The sequence below is a fragment of the Geotrypetes seraphini genome, chromosome 1 (assembly GCF_902459505.1).
Source record: "Geotrypetes seraphini chromosome 1, aGeoSer1.1, whole genome shotgun sequence".
Classification (NCBI taxonomy): Eukaryota; Metazoa; Chordata; class Amphibia; order Gymnophiona; family Dermophiidae; genus Geotrypetes; species Geotrypetes seraphini.
The window spans coordinates 288,820,709-288,837,725 of record NC_047084.1 but is presented as its reverse complement, the minus strand read 5'-3'; the positions used below and the strand labels follow the sequence as shown (position 1 = coordinate 288,837,725).

Genomic DNA, 17,017 nt, shown 5'->3' with positions numbered 1-17,017 from the left:
TTTTTAACATTTCTCTTGGAGTCACTGTCGAAATCCGTGGAAAATTAATCAGTCTTAAATTATTATTCCTGGAGAAATTTTCAAATGTCTCTATCTTTCTTCTTAAATTTATATTATCCTTAATTAAAGTGTCCTGAAGCAATTTGGAAGATTTAAGTTGATCTTTAATACTTTGAATATCTAATTTGGATTCTCCCAAGTCTTGTTTTATCTGAAAAACTTCTTTCTCTTGAATTTTTATTTTTCCCTCTATTTGAAGATGATTAGTATTTACTGTCTTAGTTAAATTAGCAATCAGATCCCACAAAGCCTCCAATGTAACTTCTTGGGGTTTCACTATATTAAATGTCTGCAAGTTTGATAGTGATAAGTTAGGCTCACCAGCTAAGAGACCTTCTCCTCTCCGTATCTCCTGTGTCGGGCTTGATTCTGAGATGGAAATCTCCTCGTGTACACTCAGGCTCAACTGCAATCCCTGTGAGCCTGAGTCGGTGTTCTTCTCGCCGTTCCCCACAGCCTCTGGGAGGGGGCCCAAGCCGACTTCCGGCTGCCTCCCCGCTCCCGGGGAGCTAGCGGCTCGAGGGTTGGGAGGAGGGATTCGTGCGTTGGGGCTCAATGTGATCTCGTGAGCCCGAGGAGACACCTCCAGTCTGTCATTAGGAAGCGTCTCAGCCGGGGGCGATACCGACGCTCCGATGACGCCCTGCATCCGCCGCAGCAACTCCTCAATATTACCGGAGGAGGCTATTCCGGGACACCGTGAGGCCGAAGAAGCTCCCTTTCCCCTTCTCTTCGGCATGACAAAAACTCTGCCGCACCAACGCCAGAGAAGTAAGTTTTTAGAAGTAGGCTTGCCGACGGCGTTCAGCAGACCACAACCGCGGCCATCTTGGATCCAGAGCCTGCAGTCATTCTCTTTTTCGATTTAATTTGGCAGAGCTGAAAATCCGAGTTCGCAAATATAAGAGGATCCAAACGGTAATAAAGCCTTGATTGCTTTGTTGCTCATGTTAGGATAACTACTTCATAAAAAATAAAAATAAAATTACTTGCTGTTAGTCACTTCAAATTATACTTGTCTGGGCGGTTGTATCCTTACACACACGGACGCTCATGACATTGACAGACTCTTGCATGCGCGATGTACATGTCATCTATTCTAGTGTATACTTAAAAATAAAGTAAAATTCTGGAATCTCTCGGGGCACACTCGAAATCTCTTCGGGGCACACCACTGTGCTGTGGAACACAGTTTGAGAGACAATGCTCTAGAGATTGAAAACACAATATTGAAGCACCCCTCCCCGCTGTCAGTAATGCAGTTGGAGGACTCCTGCTCAGCTTAGAGGGACCAGTAGGCGTGTATATGTACTTTTGGAATAAAAAAATTGTTGGTGGCTAGACGGCTATTCCAGATAAGCTAACCGCTGTTGTAACTGTCACACCAAGCAAGTTATCACCCACTAAGCTATGCACCTGTGCACGCTTCCCTTCTTGCCACTATATTCAACTTTTTCATGTGGCGCACAGGTTGCTTACCAGGCTCAGAGCTCATCTCTTTTTCTGCACCGTAGACCTGCCATGTTCCCTTGCACTTTGACACAGCTTCCTGTTATGGAGTAGGCGGAGAGAGGGCAAGCCATTCGAGCAGGCACAGAGATGAATGCCAAGTCTGGTCTCAGCTGTCCCACTCTAGCAGTGATACACTTGCAGGAAAAGACACTGTCCCCGATATTCAGTTGGCTGCAGTCAACATTTTTCAAAACACTAAGGGCTCCTTTTATCAAGGTGCACTACGGGGGTTAGCGCATCGGACATTTCATCATGGGCTAACCCCCGCGGCAAGCCAAAAACCTAACGCCTCATCAATGGAGGCATTAGCGACTAGCGCGCAGTTGAACGCGCGGTATTCCACGCGTTAACCGCCTACCGCACCTTGATAAAAGAAGCCCTAAGCTTTGCCGGCTACATTATGCCTCAATGTCCAGTTCTAGTCCATATGAGCATAATTCTGGATGGCCAGGTTGCCCGGAGTTTATGCGGTAATATTCAGTCAGGTCCACATAAGAGTTATACGGGTCCCGGCTGAATATCGGGCCAAGGCATGCATAAGTTTTTTTTCTTTTATATCCCAACCCTTCCCATGCCCCCTCCTGCTCCCCTATAAATGCTTCCTTTTCCCTCCTCCCCATGTCAAAGTCTGTCCATTCCCTCCCATGTGTAGGTAGGCGCCCTGATTCAAGGGAATCAAAAAAGGAAAAGGTGAAATGATGGACAGGGAGAGAAAAGGGGACAGAGAATGCTGGAGCATAGTATGAGGAAGAGAGATGGCAGAGAAATATTGGAGAATGCCAGGGAGAAGTTAAAGTGCATGGGGGAAGGAGATCTTTCACTATGGGGTGAAAGATGGAGAAACAGAGGACCATGGAAATGTTGGATTGCATAAAGGAAGGAGAAGAGATTATGGATTGTGCACTGGATTAAAAGTTAAATTTAAAGTGCTCCAAAGGGGGGTTGTGACATACCTTTTAATGTTGTTTGCAGGTATATATGGCAATCTCAGGCAGCTGTTGATAGCTTTCAGGGTGCAGGATCACACTGTATAAATACATACTTCTTTTTGTTGTTGTTGTTCACAGTTGTCTTTTACATGGTTGATATGATTTTATTTTACCATTGTTCGAAGATATCTTGAAGAAATAAAGGAAAGTCAAGAGCACTGTGTTTCTTCACAGTTTGTTTTCTTTTGGATTGCTCCTTTTTTTTTCTGTGGAACACTTGGGTCTTCTTGTTTTGTGCTTTACAGTTTTTATTATCTGGAGACCAGCCTTGACACTACCACCTGATCAGATTCAGTTTGCGGGCATGGGTTCCTCCAGAGGATTTTAAATAGTGTGTTTGAGAAGAACACATCTCCCTGTAGCCTCTCCTGAGGTGCTGCAGAAGGGGAATGGAGCAAGAATAAAGTGACCGGCTCCTTAAACTTTGAATTACTGTTGAAATCTGGCAACAGCAGTCAAACAGCACAGCAAGAAGGAGGAAACCCTTTCTATCTACCAGAGGTACAAGCTAGGGGTTAACAGACGTCCAGATTTACCTGGACATTTCCTCTTTTTAGAGGACTGTCTGGGTATCTGGAAAGATTTTTAAAATTCAGCAGTTTGGCTGGGTTTTCAAGTTCGAGGCCACATCTGGAGGGCCACTGAGCATGTGCGGGTGTGACACGATGATGGCACATGCATGCGTAAGACAGCATTGTGTCAAACCTACGCATGCTTGGAGACCCTCCAGATGCAGTTCTGAGCTTGAGAAGAGGTTTAGGAGGGGCGCGGCTGGGGAGGGGGGCAGGGCGTGACTTGGGTAGAAAGGGGCGGGGCTAGGGTAGGGCTGGGGGTGGGGTCACATGTCTGGATTTTAGTGTTACAAAATCTGGTAACCATAGATACAAGCACTACTGACTGCCACCTCCCTCCTCTACCAACTCTACCTCAAGATTTTCTGCTCCTAAGTTTTATTTAATAAAGAATGTCCAATAAGCACAGGAATGGGACAAAGTTATTCTAGAAAGAACTCTTACACTCTACTCGTTAGATACCTCTACTATCTGAGCCTTTCTCTTGGCTTCCGATGGCACCAATCAGATTTTTTGTACAGAGTTTAAGATTCCAAATGCTGCTGTGTAATAATGTTTCTTTAACATTTCCGATGAGTGGAAAATATATTTATATTTTACTGTCAGTACCACTTTTCACTAATGACCACTTGACCCCTTTTGCCTTACTGTCTATCCCCCGCCATTCAGTGCATTCATCTGCACCTGTTTTATTGTCCATCTCAGGATGTCAAAAAGCAGATTGTTGAAACTTAAGAGTATTTTGAAGTCCTTGCTATGTAGCCAGCTGTTTTCTAGGCTGTGTAGCTATTTCTGCCTACTGATATGTCCAATTTGGTCCATTTGAGATGTCCTGTACAAGACTCACCATGTGGGGGATATGGCTGCATGTAAGCATGGCTCTTTTTCTCTGACAAGTTTTCATTTTCTTTTCTTGCTTGTTTCTCATTGTCAGATAATGGTTCTGGAAGAAGCACAGCTTGAAGGAAAGCATCTGCAGGAGAAGCTTGAGATTATTCAGGCAGAGCTGAATGGAACAAAAGGGGAGAAATGCGAGATAGAAAATCGGCTGAGACAAGCTGAGAAGAGAAATGGGGCTTTAGAAGAGAAAAGTGCGTTTTCGTTCTGCTGACTAAAATCAGAAAACACAAGAATACCCGTGCTGCAAGGCCACGGGTATTGTACACCTAGGCCTTCCTCATTGTCAAAACAAGGCAATTTCAGTATGTGATGCCGCAGGTGGGCTAATTGCTTTTCATTGGACATTAGGAGACAGTTAAACACTTCACTAGATTACTGATAAGAGGTGACAGGGAAGTGACAGTGTGCAATAACAGCAACATTTTTCAGAAATAGGAAGAATTTTATTCATATCTGTGAACAGTGTGGAATATGGAGTTACAATCTTATGGCAAAAGCCGCCAAACCTAGCAAAAACTGAAACCAATCTGCATGTGTATCATGGGGTTGATACTGAAAGTGACCTAGGGATTCATTTTCAAAAAAAGAAAAATGTCCCAAAAATGACATAAAGGGACAGATGGCCGTTTATCTTGCCATTTCACTATCTTCAAAATCTATATTCTAATTTTAGACTATATTCTATATTCTAATCTATATTCTATATCTATGCAGTTGATCAGTAGTTTGTTTAAATCTCAAGGGGGGGTGTTAGCAGCGCGGTGTAGGCGGGACTAGGGCAGGCTTATGACTTGGGCGTCTTTCTGCCATAATCAAACTTTCAAGAAATTGGCCAGGGCACAATTTGGACATCTGGGACTAGACCTGTTTTAATAATGAATAAATGCCAAAAGGGTGCTCAAACTGACCAAAAGACCACGGAGAGATATAAACATGACCCCCCTCCCACCCCGCAAAGATGTGAATGAAATAGGTGCCTTCCCCCCTCATAATGGTACCCGACGTAAGAAATTATACGACAGCCTTCTAGTGACACCGGCAGCAAAAATTGACCCAACCATCACCAAACTAATGATCATACAACAGACATCAAAGTGTTTCGAAAAGAAATCAAAACATTTCTATTCAAAAAACACATCCCTACTAACTAATCTCCTCCCCTTTCGCACAAGCTCTCCCTCTCGTGAATAACACTTTAGTCAACTCCTAGAACCTTACCTTCCAAAAATATTCTGATTCCTAAATAAGCATCTACCTCACTATCCAACAAACTTCTTACGTCATTGTTAGGTAATTTCTCTTCTGTAACCCGTATATACTGATATTCTCCACTGTATCCTGTTATCACTTGATTCTGTGCTATGTAATTCTTTCGGAAAAATCCAGATATCTTATAATTGAATCCTCTACCACACCATGTAAAGTACATGAATCACTATTATGTAATTCTCTAGGTAATCATTGTTACGTAATTATCTCGGTAATGTCCAGATCTCTTCTAATTTGTAATCCGCCTAGAACCGCAAGGCACAGGCGGAATAGAAATCACTAATATAATGTAATGTATGATAACTTTAGATGTTATGGCCAGTCTTAGTAGAGCAGCAAGCAGGTTTCTGGAGTAGTCTGGTGGTCAGTGCAGTGAACTCCAGAGAAGGGGACCCAGACCCATATCCCATTCTAACTACTGCACTTGTGGTGGAGTGTATAAGCCCACTAAAACCCAAGCAAAACCTACTATATCTACTTATAGGTAATACCTGCAGGCATAAGGGCTATTGTTGTGGTATGTAGTTGGCTCCAGTAGGTTTGTGTGGGTTTTGGAGAGCTCACCATGCAATAAAAGGGGGTTATGGTGAGATGTGTTCCAGTGCCCCTTAAGGAGTCCCACTGCTCTGGGATGTCTATGTGGCCAGTCTACTAAAAATGCTGTCCTCTCCTACATAGGGAAGTATGACCAATGCTGGGCAGACTTCTGAGGTTTGGGTCCTGTAAATGGCAAAAACAGACCAGGATCAGGGCTGGAGTGGGCTTTGATGGGAACTGCCATAGCTGGGAAGTAGGACCGGTGCAAACCTCTTCGATCTGTGTCCCAAACTTGGCAGAGAGTGAATCATGAAAAAGTGGAACCTGTTCAGATTCACCCCTGGATACCTTGTTGGGCAGACTGGATGGACTGTATAGGTGTTTATCTGCTGATATTTATTATTGTACAATGTGGGGGTCACCAGACAAGATTTTGGGATATATGATGGCTGAGGCAAGTTCCATGTTTATTTCAGATTTACTATCCCGCCCATTGGACTAGCCTTCTTGGCTGCTCACAGTCTAAATTAGGGTAGGGGAAGTGGGATCATTTAAAAGCAGATGTATACATCTTTGGTACCCTGTCCCTCTTTATCTTCCTAGCTCCTTTCCTATAACCCTTCATTGTAGCTCCTTTTCAGCCTAACCCTGTAAACCGTGCCGAGCTCTACGCTTGTGTAGATGGCGCGGTATACAAACCTAAGGTTTAGTTTAGTTTAGTTTTAGTTTACATGATAGCGACGATAACGGGGTAGAACTACAAATGTATAGAGTAAGGGCCTGATTCTGGAAACGGTGCCTGCCATGGTAAGTGCCTGCAAAACAGTCGCCTACTGCGTGTCAATCTCCGGTGTCATATCTATTTTCTTTTACAGATGCCTTAAATGTAGGCCCTAGTCAAATATAGGAATTGGGGACAAGTTACACACAATGTAACAAGAGTGAAAAGGTGCATATATCAGATAGAAAAAATCACTCTATGGACCTGTTCAAAGAGTAAAGTTGATTGAATGATGTAACACAGTTCACCAAAACTTGCTCAGAATCAAGGAGGGGAAAACTGGGGCGAGCCCCAGAAAAACCACCTCACAGCCCAATCATCGCATGAGGGGTAAACGGTATCATTATATCATTCCATGTATGCTTGTATGTTGAAAAAATTAAGCACTATAATGATTAGATAGTTTTTAAGTCGAAGAACTAAGCAAACTTAACTTATAGCTTGTAGGCCAGCATTTTACAGGCCTATATGTAAGGTGTCTGACTCATGCCTACGAGAAGCGCCTAGGCACACCTACAAATGCCTAAGGCCACTTCCAGCATAAACCATACCTATTCCAGGCTTAGGCATGCCTAGATGTCTCTGTATGCACATGATCTGGCTATTTGATCGTCCAAGTACCGATTTAGGCCACTTTTTGAACATTTTTTTAAATTATTATTATTATTATTATTATGAGACCCCAAGCTTCTTCCTTTAGGAAATCAAGCACTAGGAGTTGTAAGGAATGGGAGAAGCATGGCATATAATGGAAGATACCTTTCTGAAAAACACCACTGATGTGAACCCACAGTCTGGATCCCCAAAATGGAACATAAACATGCATTTTACGCTTTCTGTAGAACATATCGGGGAAAATCTTGTTCAAAAATTACTCTGACATTTGTCAAGTCATAAATTTCACTCTTAGTTCTCAGCACTTCTCTTGTTTGCGTGGAGGGGCATAATCAAAAGAAACGTCTAAGTCCGTTTTGAGCCTAAGTCTCAAGTCGCCCAAAGTCGGACAAAAGTCGGACATGGGAAAAGGTCCATTTCTGAAAAATCCCCCGAAAATCGCCTAATTGTACTTCTAGCTGTCAGATCATCCAGACCGCTAAGTCGTCCATCTTTATACCCCATTTTCGATCAAAAATTCATCCAAGTCAAAAACACCTAGAAAAAGACCTTTTGGGCATGGGAGGGGCCAGATAAGTGATGGATTGGACACCCAGACATGGCACAGAGTAGTGGGGTACCTTTCAGGGCACTGCTGTGAACTTCACAAAAAGGGTCCCATATAAACATCTCACTTAGAGATCCCTTAGAGATCATGGTGAGGCCCCCAAAATACCCCAGAATCTACTAGACCCACCTATCTACCACCCCAATAGCCCTTATATGGCAGTACAAAAGGGTTGGGGGGGTTGGGGTGTGCACATTTTTCACCATTAATGCAGTGATTAGAGTGGCTTAGGGCCTGGGATCTCCTCTCCATGGTTCACTAACCCACCCCCAAGACCACCTAAACCACCTCTGTGCAGCTCTACTAGGCTTTCCTATGCCAGGCTGCCAGGTGCTGATATTCTGGAGGCAGATATGTAAAGTTGTTATTATGATTTTTATGGGGGTGGGGGTCAGTGATTACTGGTGCAGTGTGGGGGGGTCTGTACTTTGTATCTGCAGTGCTTATCTGGTCACTTTGGATACTTTCATGTGACTTAGACCTGGTTTTAGATGGCCTAAGTCACAACGTCCAGATTCCATCTAGGCAGTATTGTAAAGTTTTCGGTTATACATGCAGTACGACTAAGTCTAGGACGGCCCACATCCTGCCCAAATCCCGCTCTCGACACTCCTCCTGACATGCCCCTTTTAGCTCTGGTCGTTCAGCAGCACTGTGAAGGCCTAGGTCATTTTTAAATACAGTGGTGCCTCGCATAACGGACGCCTCGCACAGCGAACGCTGCGCACAACGAACTTCTTGTCTTGATTCGTACAATGGACTTCGTTTCACACAACGAAGTCGCCCGAGGGGCCCGGGGGGGGGCGGAACTACTCTCGCCGCTTCCTAATGTGAGCCGGGAACAGCAGCACCCTCCTGTCTGAATGCAGTGTTCCATCATCTCCCTCCACCTCACCTTAGATGCCGAGTTTTCCGGCTTTCTTTTTCGGCCAGCCACACACTTTCAAAGAGCAGCACATGCGCAGATGCTCTGTTGTTCAATCTTCTCCTCTGACGCAACCGGAAACAGGAAGTTGCAGGAGAGGAGAACATTGATCAACTCCAGCAGCTGCGCGTGCACAGCTTTTTGAAAGCGTGCGGCTGGGTGAAAAAGAAAGCTGGCAAACTCTGCATATAAGGTGAGGTGGAGGGAGGGAAATGGCGGAACGCTGCGATCGGGCGGGTAGGGCTGCAGAACGAATTATTTTGTTTTACATGTATTCTTATGGGAAAACAGGGCTGCAGAACGAATTATTTTGTTTTACATGTATTCTTATGGGAAAACGCGTTTCACACAACGAACTTTTCGCATAACAAACTTGCTCCTGGAACAAATTAAGTTCGTTGTGTGAGGCACCACTGTACGTCTAATACACGATTCGATTATCGGCACTTGGACTACCTGTCTCACTGATCGTCTAAGTGCCATTTTAGGCCAGTTTTTACACGTATTTCCGTTTCAATTATGAGCCCCATAGCCTTTTTTGTGAAACTGTTTTCTTCCTAGATGTTGCAGGAAATTGGAACTTAGAGCAAAGCTGTATAAGCAGACTAACCTATAGACCTCTTATAGTTTTCTGTCTCCTAATTTTGCAGTGCTTAAATGGTTATCTACTGTATATTCTAGTCTTCTGCTTTGATGCTCTTTTACAATTGCAATTATTCTACAGTTAAAATTTTGGAAGAGAAACTAAAAGCGGCTGAAACATTATCAACTGAACAGAACAATTCAACAGTGGTTCAAGATGATCCAACACCACCACCGCCACAACCCCCACCACCGCCGCCACCACCACCAGTACCCCCACCCCCACCAAACACCCTAGAAGAGTAAGTAATTCAAGCATTCTTGACTTTTTGCTGAGTTGGCTAAGTGGGTTCACTATGAACACAGCATAGGAATCTGTGAGGGGTCAGCTTTGGCTCCTGAACCCGCTATTTCACTTGGACAAACCTGAAAGTAGTGCAGATATAAGAAGCCTGTGGCTTGGGAGAAACTACAAAAACATATTGAGGAATGGTAGGAGAGAAAGATGGTAGGGAACGATGAAGAGCTTGGAATAAAGGAAGTTAGTAGGGCAGATGGTAAACTGGTTAAGCTGATATTCAGCACTGACCGGTTATGTTGTTAGTGGTTAAAGATAGGATTGCTATTTATGCAGTCAGACTTAAGAGCTAAACATATCTGGTTAGGCACTGAATATTGGCACCCAGTTTAACTGGTTATGCAGTAGGCATTAACCATGAATATTCAGCAAAAATAACCAGTTAAATCCTGTTGAATATTCACAGACACTAATGAGCTATTTAACTTATCAGCGGCAATTTCTAGCTGCTTAAATAGTTTTGAATATCAGCCAGCGTGTTAACAGTTAACACGGGGGAGGGGAGAGTGTGGCATAGTGGTAAGAGCTACAGCCTCAGGACGCTGAGGGTTCAAACCCCACATTGCTCCCTGTGACTCTGGGAAAGTCACCCAATCCTCCACTGCCCCAGGTGATAGATTGTGAACCCACCAAAACAGATAGGGAAAATGCTTGAAGTACCTGTATGTAAACCACCTTGAGTGGCAGCATACAAGTCCCAATCCCCCTCATTTTTCCTCACCATACATTACCTGGCATTCAGTCAAGGCCTCAGGGGATTTGCTCAACATCCTAAAGGTCCTGAAGGCACTGAATTTGAGCTGCTCAGCCAATCAAATTCAGATCAGTACTGTCAGGGCCTTCAGGGGAGTTCAAAGAATCCCCAGCCCAAAAGCCCTACTTTTTTTCTGTTTGTTTACCTTGTGTTTGATTCAGTTTGACTGGTTGAGCAGGCTGCCTACTCAACAAATCAAACTGCATCAAGCACATTAACATAATAACTGATTTCTAGACCGCATAGCCGTGAACTTCAATGCAATTTACAAAAGATTAATAATGAAAGTACAATTAAGAGATCATCATACAGAGGGAGTCTAATTAGCTATGAACCTAGAAAACAAGAGTGTTTTTAATTGTTTTCTAAAATGTGAATAAGAGTGGGATAAAGATAAAAGTTGTTGAAAATCCTTATTATAGGAAGCTGCCTGATCAGCGGCAGTTTTTGTGATCATGATATTTTTTTACTTTTATAGTCTTTAACAGATGGAAATATGAAGAAAAGTAGGGCTGTAGACCAGGGGATTCACTGAATCCCCTGAAAGCCCTCACCGCACACCACTGTGGTCCACCTAGCCCAATATCCTGTTTCCACAGTAGCCAATCCAGGTTTCAAGTACCTGGCAAAAACCCAAATAGTATCAGCATTCCATGCTACTGATCCCAAGGCAAGCAGTGGCTTCCCCTATGTGTGTCTCAATAGCAGACTATGGACTTTTCTTCCAGGAACTTGTCCAAACCTTTTTTAAACCCAGCTACATTAACCACTCTTACCACATCCTCTGGCAATGCATTCCAGGATTTTGTAGACTTTAATCATGTTTCCCCTCAGATGTCTCTTTTCCAAGCTGAAGAGCCTTAACCTCTAGTCTTTTCTCTTATGAGAGGAGTTCCATCCCCTTTATTATCTTGGTCGCTCTTCTTTGAATCCTTTCAAATTCCACTATATCTTTGTTGAGATATGGCGATCAGAATTGAGCACAATACTGAAGGTGATGTCTCACCATGCACCTCCTTTTCTCTCAAAATATTTCTTTACAATAGCTGTGAGTTCTTTAAAATCAAAAGCATCTGTATTTGAAGCTGCAGAAGTCTGCCTTGGTGCTTGGGCCTTGCTCATATATTTATATGGCCTTATAAATGACCCTGTTAAAGTGTGTAGCCTTTGATGTCGAAATGCTCCCACTTATGGAGGAGGGAAACTTTAGTAGAAAAATGGAGGTAAAGCGTTTTAGGCAAGAGTCGTCAGTGTAAAGACTGCACTTATGCCCTCACTTTGAATACAAAGGTTACTACCTGAACCAGGTAGAAGAGTAGCAAGAAAAAAATATAAAAAAGTTGTTATAAGAGCAAGGTTGCCAACTGTCAGTTACGGCCCAACATATACTGGTGCTTGCACCAAGACAGAAACTGGCAGGAAATAGAATTAAAAGCACAAAGTTACAAAAAGTGCCCATAGTCTGCTACTGAGTGCAAATGTCTTAATTGAGTGACTGTTTAACTTGGGCCTTCTTTTACTAAGATGTGCTAACCTATTAGCACACGCGAATCGATTTAGTGTGCGCTAAGCGCTAACGTGTGCCTGTTAGTCTATAGACACGTTAGCTTTTAGCACGCGCCAATTTGATTAGCGTACCTTAGTAAAAGAGGGAGTTAGTACCACATCCAAAACACTTGGAGTCTCTAGCATTCTCTTCAGAGCAGTTCAAATATTAAACCACATTTTCTGACATGTAACACACTCTGACAAGCCTATAACAGCAAATCATAAAATGCAAACCACAGGCCATCGGGCACAGGTAAAAATAAATGATTAACACAGAGCCTTTTGACAAGGAAAATCTCTAAAACCCACACATACATTACTGGAACTTTTTCACACGTGTTACTCTGCCTAAACACATCTAGTGCATAGAAACTGTCCACTAAATTGAGTCATCCAGTCTAAAACCAAAATTTCCATTCCTATCTCTCTCTAACCCAGGGGTGTCAAAGTCCCTCCTCGAGGGCCACAATCCAGTCGGGTTTTCAGGATTTCCCCAATGAATATGCATGAGATATATTTGCATGCACTGCTTTCATTGTATGCCAATAGATCTCATGCATATTCATTGGGGAAATCCTGAAAACTCGACTGGATTGCGGCCCTTAAAGAGGGACTTTGACACCCCTGCCCTAACCAATCTTTAATCAAAACTACACAAGGATACCATCTCTCACCTTGTCTATGCAACATATAGTCATACCTAGTACACAGGGCATATGAGAAAAATTAAATTCTACTTAACTACTGTAGCTTGAAAGCCTCTGGGAGGGACCCAGACAGAGCCCCCAAAATGTAAAGTTGAGAGCACACAATAGACAAGTCCCCAAAATGTAAGGTTTTAGGGTGTGTGTGCAGCAGACAAGCCCTCAGTATATAAGGTAGCGGCCCTATAATCCGCCAGAGGTCCTGGGTTCAGTGCCCTCTTAGAAGGTTCAACAGGAAGTGAAATTAATGACCAAGATAGCCAAGAGTGGTTGCTTAAAGAACAGGCTTAAAATAACAGAGATGCAATGCTTATAAGAAAGATACATCAAAATATGCTTGATACTAAAATACAGAAAAATATTCTAATATAGAGATAGAAATAGGCTTTACAAATACAGAGTAGATTTAGAGACTGCTTCTGTAACATAGTAACATAGTAGATGATGGCAGATAAAGACCCGAATGGTCCATCCAGTCTGCCCAACCTGATTCAATTTAAATTTTTTTTTCTTAGCTATTTCTGGGCAAGAATCCAAAGCTTTACCCGGTACTGTGCTTGGGTTCCAACTGCCGAAATCTCTGTTAAGACTTACTCCAGCCCATCTATACCCTCCCAGCCATTGAAGCCCTCCCCAGCCCATCCTCCACCAAACGGCCAAATACAGACACAAACCGTTCAAGTCTGCCCAGTACTGGCCTTAGTTCAATATTTAATCTTATTTTTTGATTCTAGACTCTTTGTGTTCATCCCACGCTTCTTTGAACTCAGTCACAGTTTTACTCTCCACCACCTCTCTTGGGAGCGCATTCCAGGCATCCACCACCCTCTCCGTAAAGTAGAATTTCCTAACATTGTTCTTGAATCTACCACCCCTCAACCTCAAATTATGTCCTCTGGTTTTACCATTTTCCTTTCTCTGAAAAAGATTTTGTTCTACGTTAATACCCTTCAAGTATTTGAACGTCTGAATCATATCTCCCCTGTCTCTCCTTTCCTCCAGGGTATACATATTCAGGGCTTCCAGTCTCTCCTCATACGTCTTCTGGCGCAAGCCTCCTATCATTTTCGTCGCCCTCCTCTGGACCGCCTCAAGTCTTCTTACGTCCTTCGCCAGATACGGTCTCCAAAATTGAACACAATATTCCAAGTGGGGCCTTACCAATGACCTGTACAGGGGCATCAACACCTTCTTCCTTCTACTGACTACGCCTCTCTTTATACAGCCCAGCATCCTTCTGGCAGCAGCCACTGCCTTGTCACACTGTTTTTTCACCTTTAGATCTTCGGACACTATCACCCCAAGGTCCCTCTCCCCGTCCGTGCATATCAGCTTCTCTCCTCCCAGCATATACGGTTCCTTCCTATTATTAATCCCCAAATGCATTACTCTGCATTTCTTTGCATTGAATTTTAGTTGCCAGACATTAGAGCATTCCTCTAACTTTTGCAGATCCTCTTTCATCTTTTCCACTCCCTCTTCGGTGTCTACTCTGTTACAAATCTTGGTATCATCTGCAAAAAGGTACACTTTTCCTTCTATCCCTTCAGCAATGTCACTCACAAACATATTGAACAGGATTGGAACCAGCACTGATCCCTGAGGGACTCCACTACTCACCTTTCCTTCCTTCGAATGACTTCCATTAACCACCACCCTTTGACGTCTGTCCGACAGCCAGTTTCTGACCCAGTTCACCACTTTGGGTCCTAACTTCAGCCCTTCAAGTTTGTTCAACAGCCTCCTATGAGGAACTGTATCAAAGGCTTTGCTGAAATCCAAGTAAATTACATCTAGCATTTGTCCTCGATCCAACTCTCTGGTCACCCAATCAAAAAATTCAATCAGGTTCGTTTGGCACGATTTACCTTTTGTAAAGCCATTTTGCCTCGGATCCTGTAACCCATTAGATTCAAGGAAGTACACAATCCTTTCTTTCAGCAAAACTTCCATTATTTTTCCAACAACTGAAGTGAGGCTCACCTGCCTGTAGTTTCCTGCTTCATCCCTGTGACCACTTTTATGAATAGGGACCGCATCCGCTCTCCTCCAATCCCCAGGAATCACTCCCGTCTCCAGAGATTTGTTGAACAAGTCTTTAATAGGACTCGCCAGAACCTCTCTGAGCTCCCTTAGTATCCTGGGATGGATCCCGTCTGGTCCCATCGCTTTGTCCACCTTCAGTTTTTCAAGTTGTTGTGTGTGAGAAAGGACAGTTTACCTGCATGAATGTGTGTCTGTCTTCCGTCTGAATGATGGGTGTACAGGTGTGAATGGGCAGAAAGAGAGAATTCATCAAGGGAGGAGGAAGCCAGAGGGTCCAGAGAAAAAGAGAGCGGGGAGGGCGGAGGAAGAGAGGAGGCTTTATAGGTTGGAATCTTATTCTACAAAATAGAATCTATTGTGGTTAAGTACTTATCTTTCTGTAAACTGTTTGAAACAATGGTAAATAAGGTGTGTGAAGAGAAAAGAAGAGAAACTGTCTCTCATAGACTGGAGTTCTCAGAATCTCTCTTTGACAATGGCTCTTGATGGACACTAAGGCCTCATTTTTCTTTGAGTCACGCTAAAAAGACCAGAAGTAGAGTGCACTTGTTTTCATATCCCTCCATAAAATCCTGTCATTATAAGAAGTTCCTTGAGAGAACCCTCTCATTTCATGCCACTAAATTGAATGTATGGCTTGGAAAAATTATGTTAGAGGTCTCTTCCTATCTTGATTTTAGAAAATTGTTAAAGACTCAACTCTTTGATAGGCTGGTATCATAATGCATTCTGCTTCATTTTCTCAATCAAGTTCCTTATATTCACCTTGATGTATTTTATCTGTTCTATGTATTACTTCTTTCCCTGCCATGCCGGTATTTTCTGCATTATATTGTAAACTAGTGTTTTAGCCCGTTACATTAACGGAAAACATTCATGAAAACAGGAAGTAGGCAGGACCCGCCAGAGAGGAAGGCCTGAAGCCAGCAACAGCAGTGAATGCTGCTGCTGCCCGAAGAAGCCAGGCCTGAAGCACCCGAGGCAGATCTCTTCTCTCCCCTCTCAGCCCAACCCCCGCTGACTCTGCTATCTCTCCCTCCCATGCGACCCTCCCAGCAAGATGACCTTAATAACAAACCTCCCTCCAGCGTTGGCAGCTGCAGCATGCTAAACAGGCTGCTTCGCGGCTTTCTCCTGCCGTTGAGTCCCTCTGTCGCGTCACTGATGACGTCATAAGTGACGCGGCAGAGGGACTCAATGGCAGGAGAAAGCCGCGAAGCAGCCTGTTTAGCGTGCTGCGGCTGCCAACGCTGGAGGGAGGTTTCTGCCGGTATGTGCAGGAGAAGCAGTATGTCCCTCCCCCTCCAGTACCTATGGAGCTGCCGCTGCTCATAATAAATTGAACAGGTATGGCTCCTGAGTCAGCTACAGCGCTCGAGTGTGAGCCCTTGTAAGCGTGCATGCGCTCTCCTGCCTGTCACAGACATACGGAACACGCAGATAGGAGTGCGCATGCACCACTTAGGGTTTTATTATAAGAGATGCTTTCTGTCTTTATCTGTTTTTTAAGTCAATTATTCTAATTTGTATTTTATCTGTATCCCATGTATTAGCTCACCTTGTTGTGAACCGCCTAGAACTTTTTCGGTATGGCGGTATATAAGAATAAAATTATTATTATTATTAGATTCACTAAACTTACCGCTGTTGGGCAATCCGTGGCCGAGTCTTGCTGAGCGACCGATTCACAACAGTTTCAGCAATGCAAATGATGTGATCGGACACACGCCCTACAGCGAACCCACGGATCACTGTAGAGCGATCGAGACGTATGCGCAGATCATCCTTGTTGGTTGTAGACATGATTTGCACATGCGCTAGCTCTTAGCACAAGCGAGGTCAAAGGGGGAGCGGTGGCTGCAGTTTAGCTGGCCCTACGAGTGGACATTAATAAGGAATCATTTCAATTTGGCCTAGGTGCAGCCAGATTATATGGAACAGAACACACTTTTAACCCATGGATTAAAACCACGGGCTCGAACTCTTTGCAGAAAGCAGGAGAGTCGGCAGGGACAAACTGGGATTTCAGGATGGCAGAGAGCAGGAGAGTCAGCAGGGACAGTATGCGTTGGTCCTCAGCAGTCACTTCATTTTGGATCGGCAAGCCTAAGCAGTGTTCCTTCTTCTGTTTAGCGAATCTCTGCCTTCCTACTTATGCATGATGTACAGTTTTCCTTATTTTGTCTTTGTACTCTTCACTGCAGACTCTGTTGGTTCTTCCTTCTTGTTTTTCCTACTTATGCATGCCATTTTCCTTC

At 43.7% G+C, this 17,017-nt stretch overlaps 1 protein-coding gene across 1 annotated transcript in view; it reads left to right on the top strand.

The window, feature by feature from the left end:
• The window catches only part of LOC117367354 (shootin-1-like), a 77,454-nt gene that overhangs the window by 35,896 nt on the left and 24,541 nt on the right, over window positions 1–17,017 (top strand). The window contains exons 10-11 of the mRNA XM_033959795.1: window positions 4,068–4,224; window positions 9,492–9,651. Of these exons, the coding sequence (XP_033815686.1) occupies window positions 4,068–4,224; window positions 9,492–9,651 (317 nt within the window). The remainder of the gene's footprint in view (window positions 1–4,067; window positions 4,225–9,491; window positions 9,652–17,017) is intronic.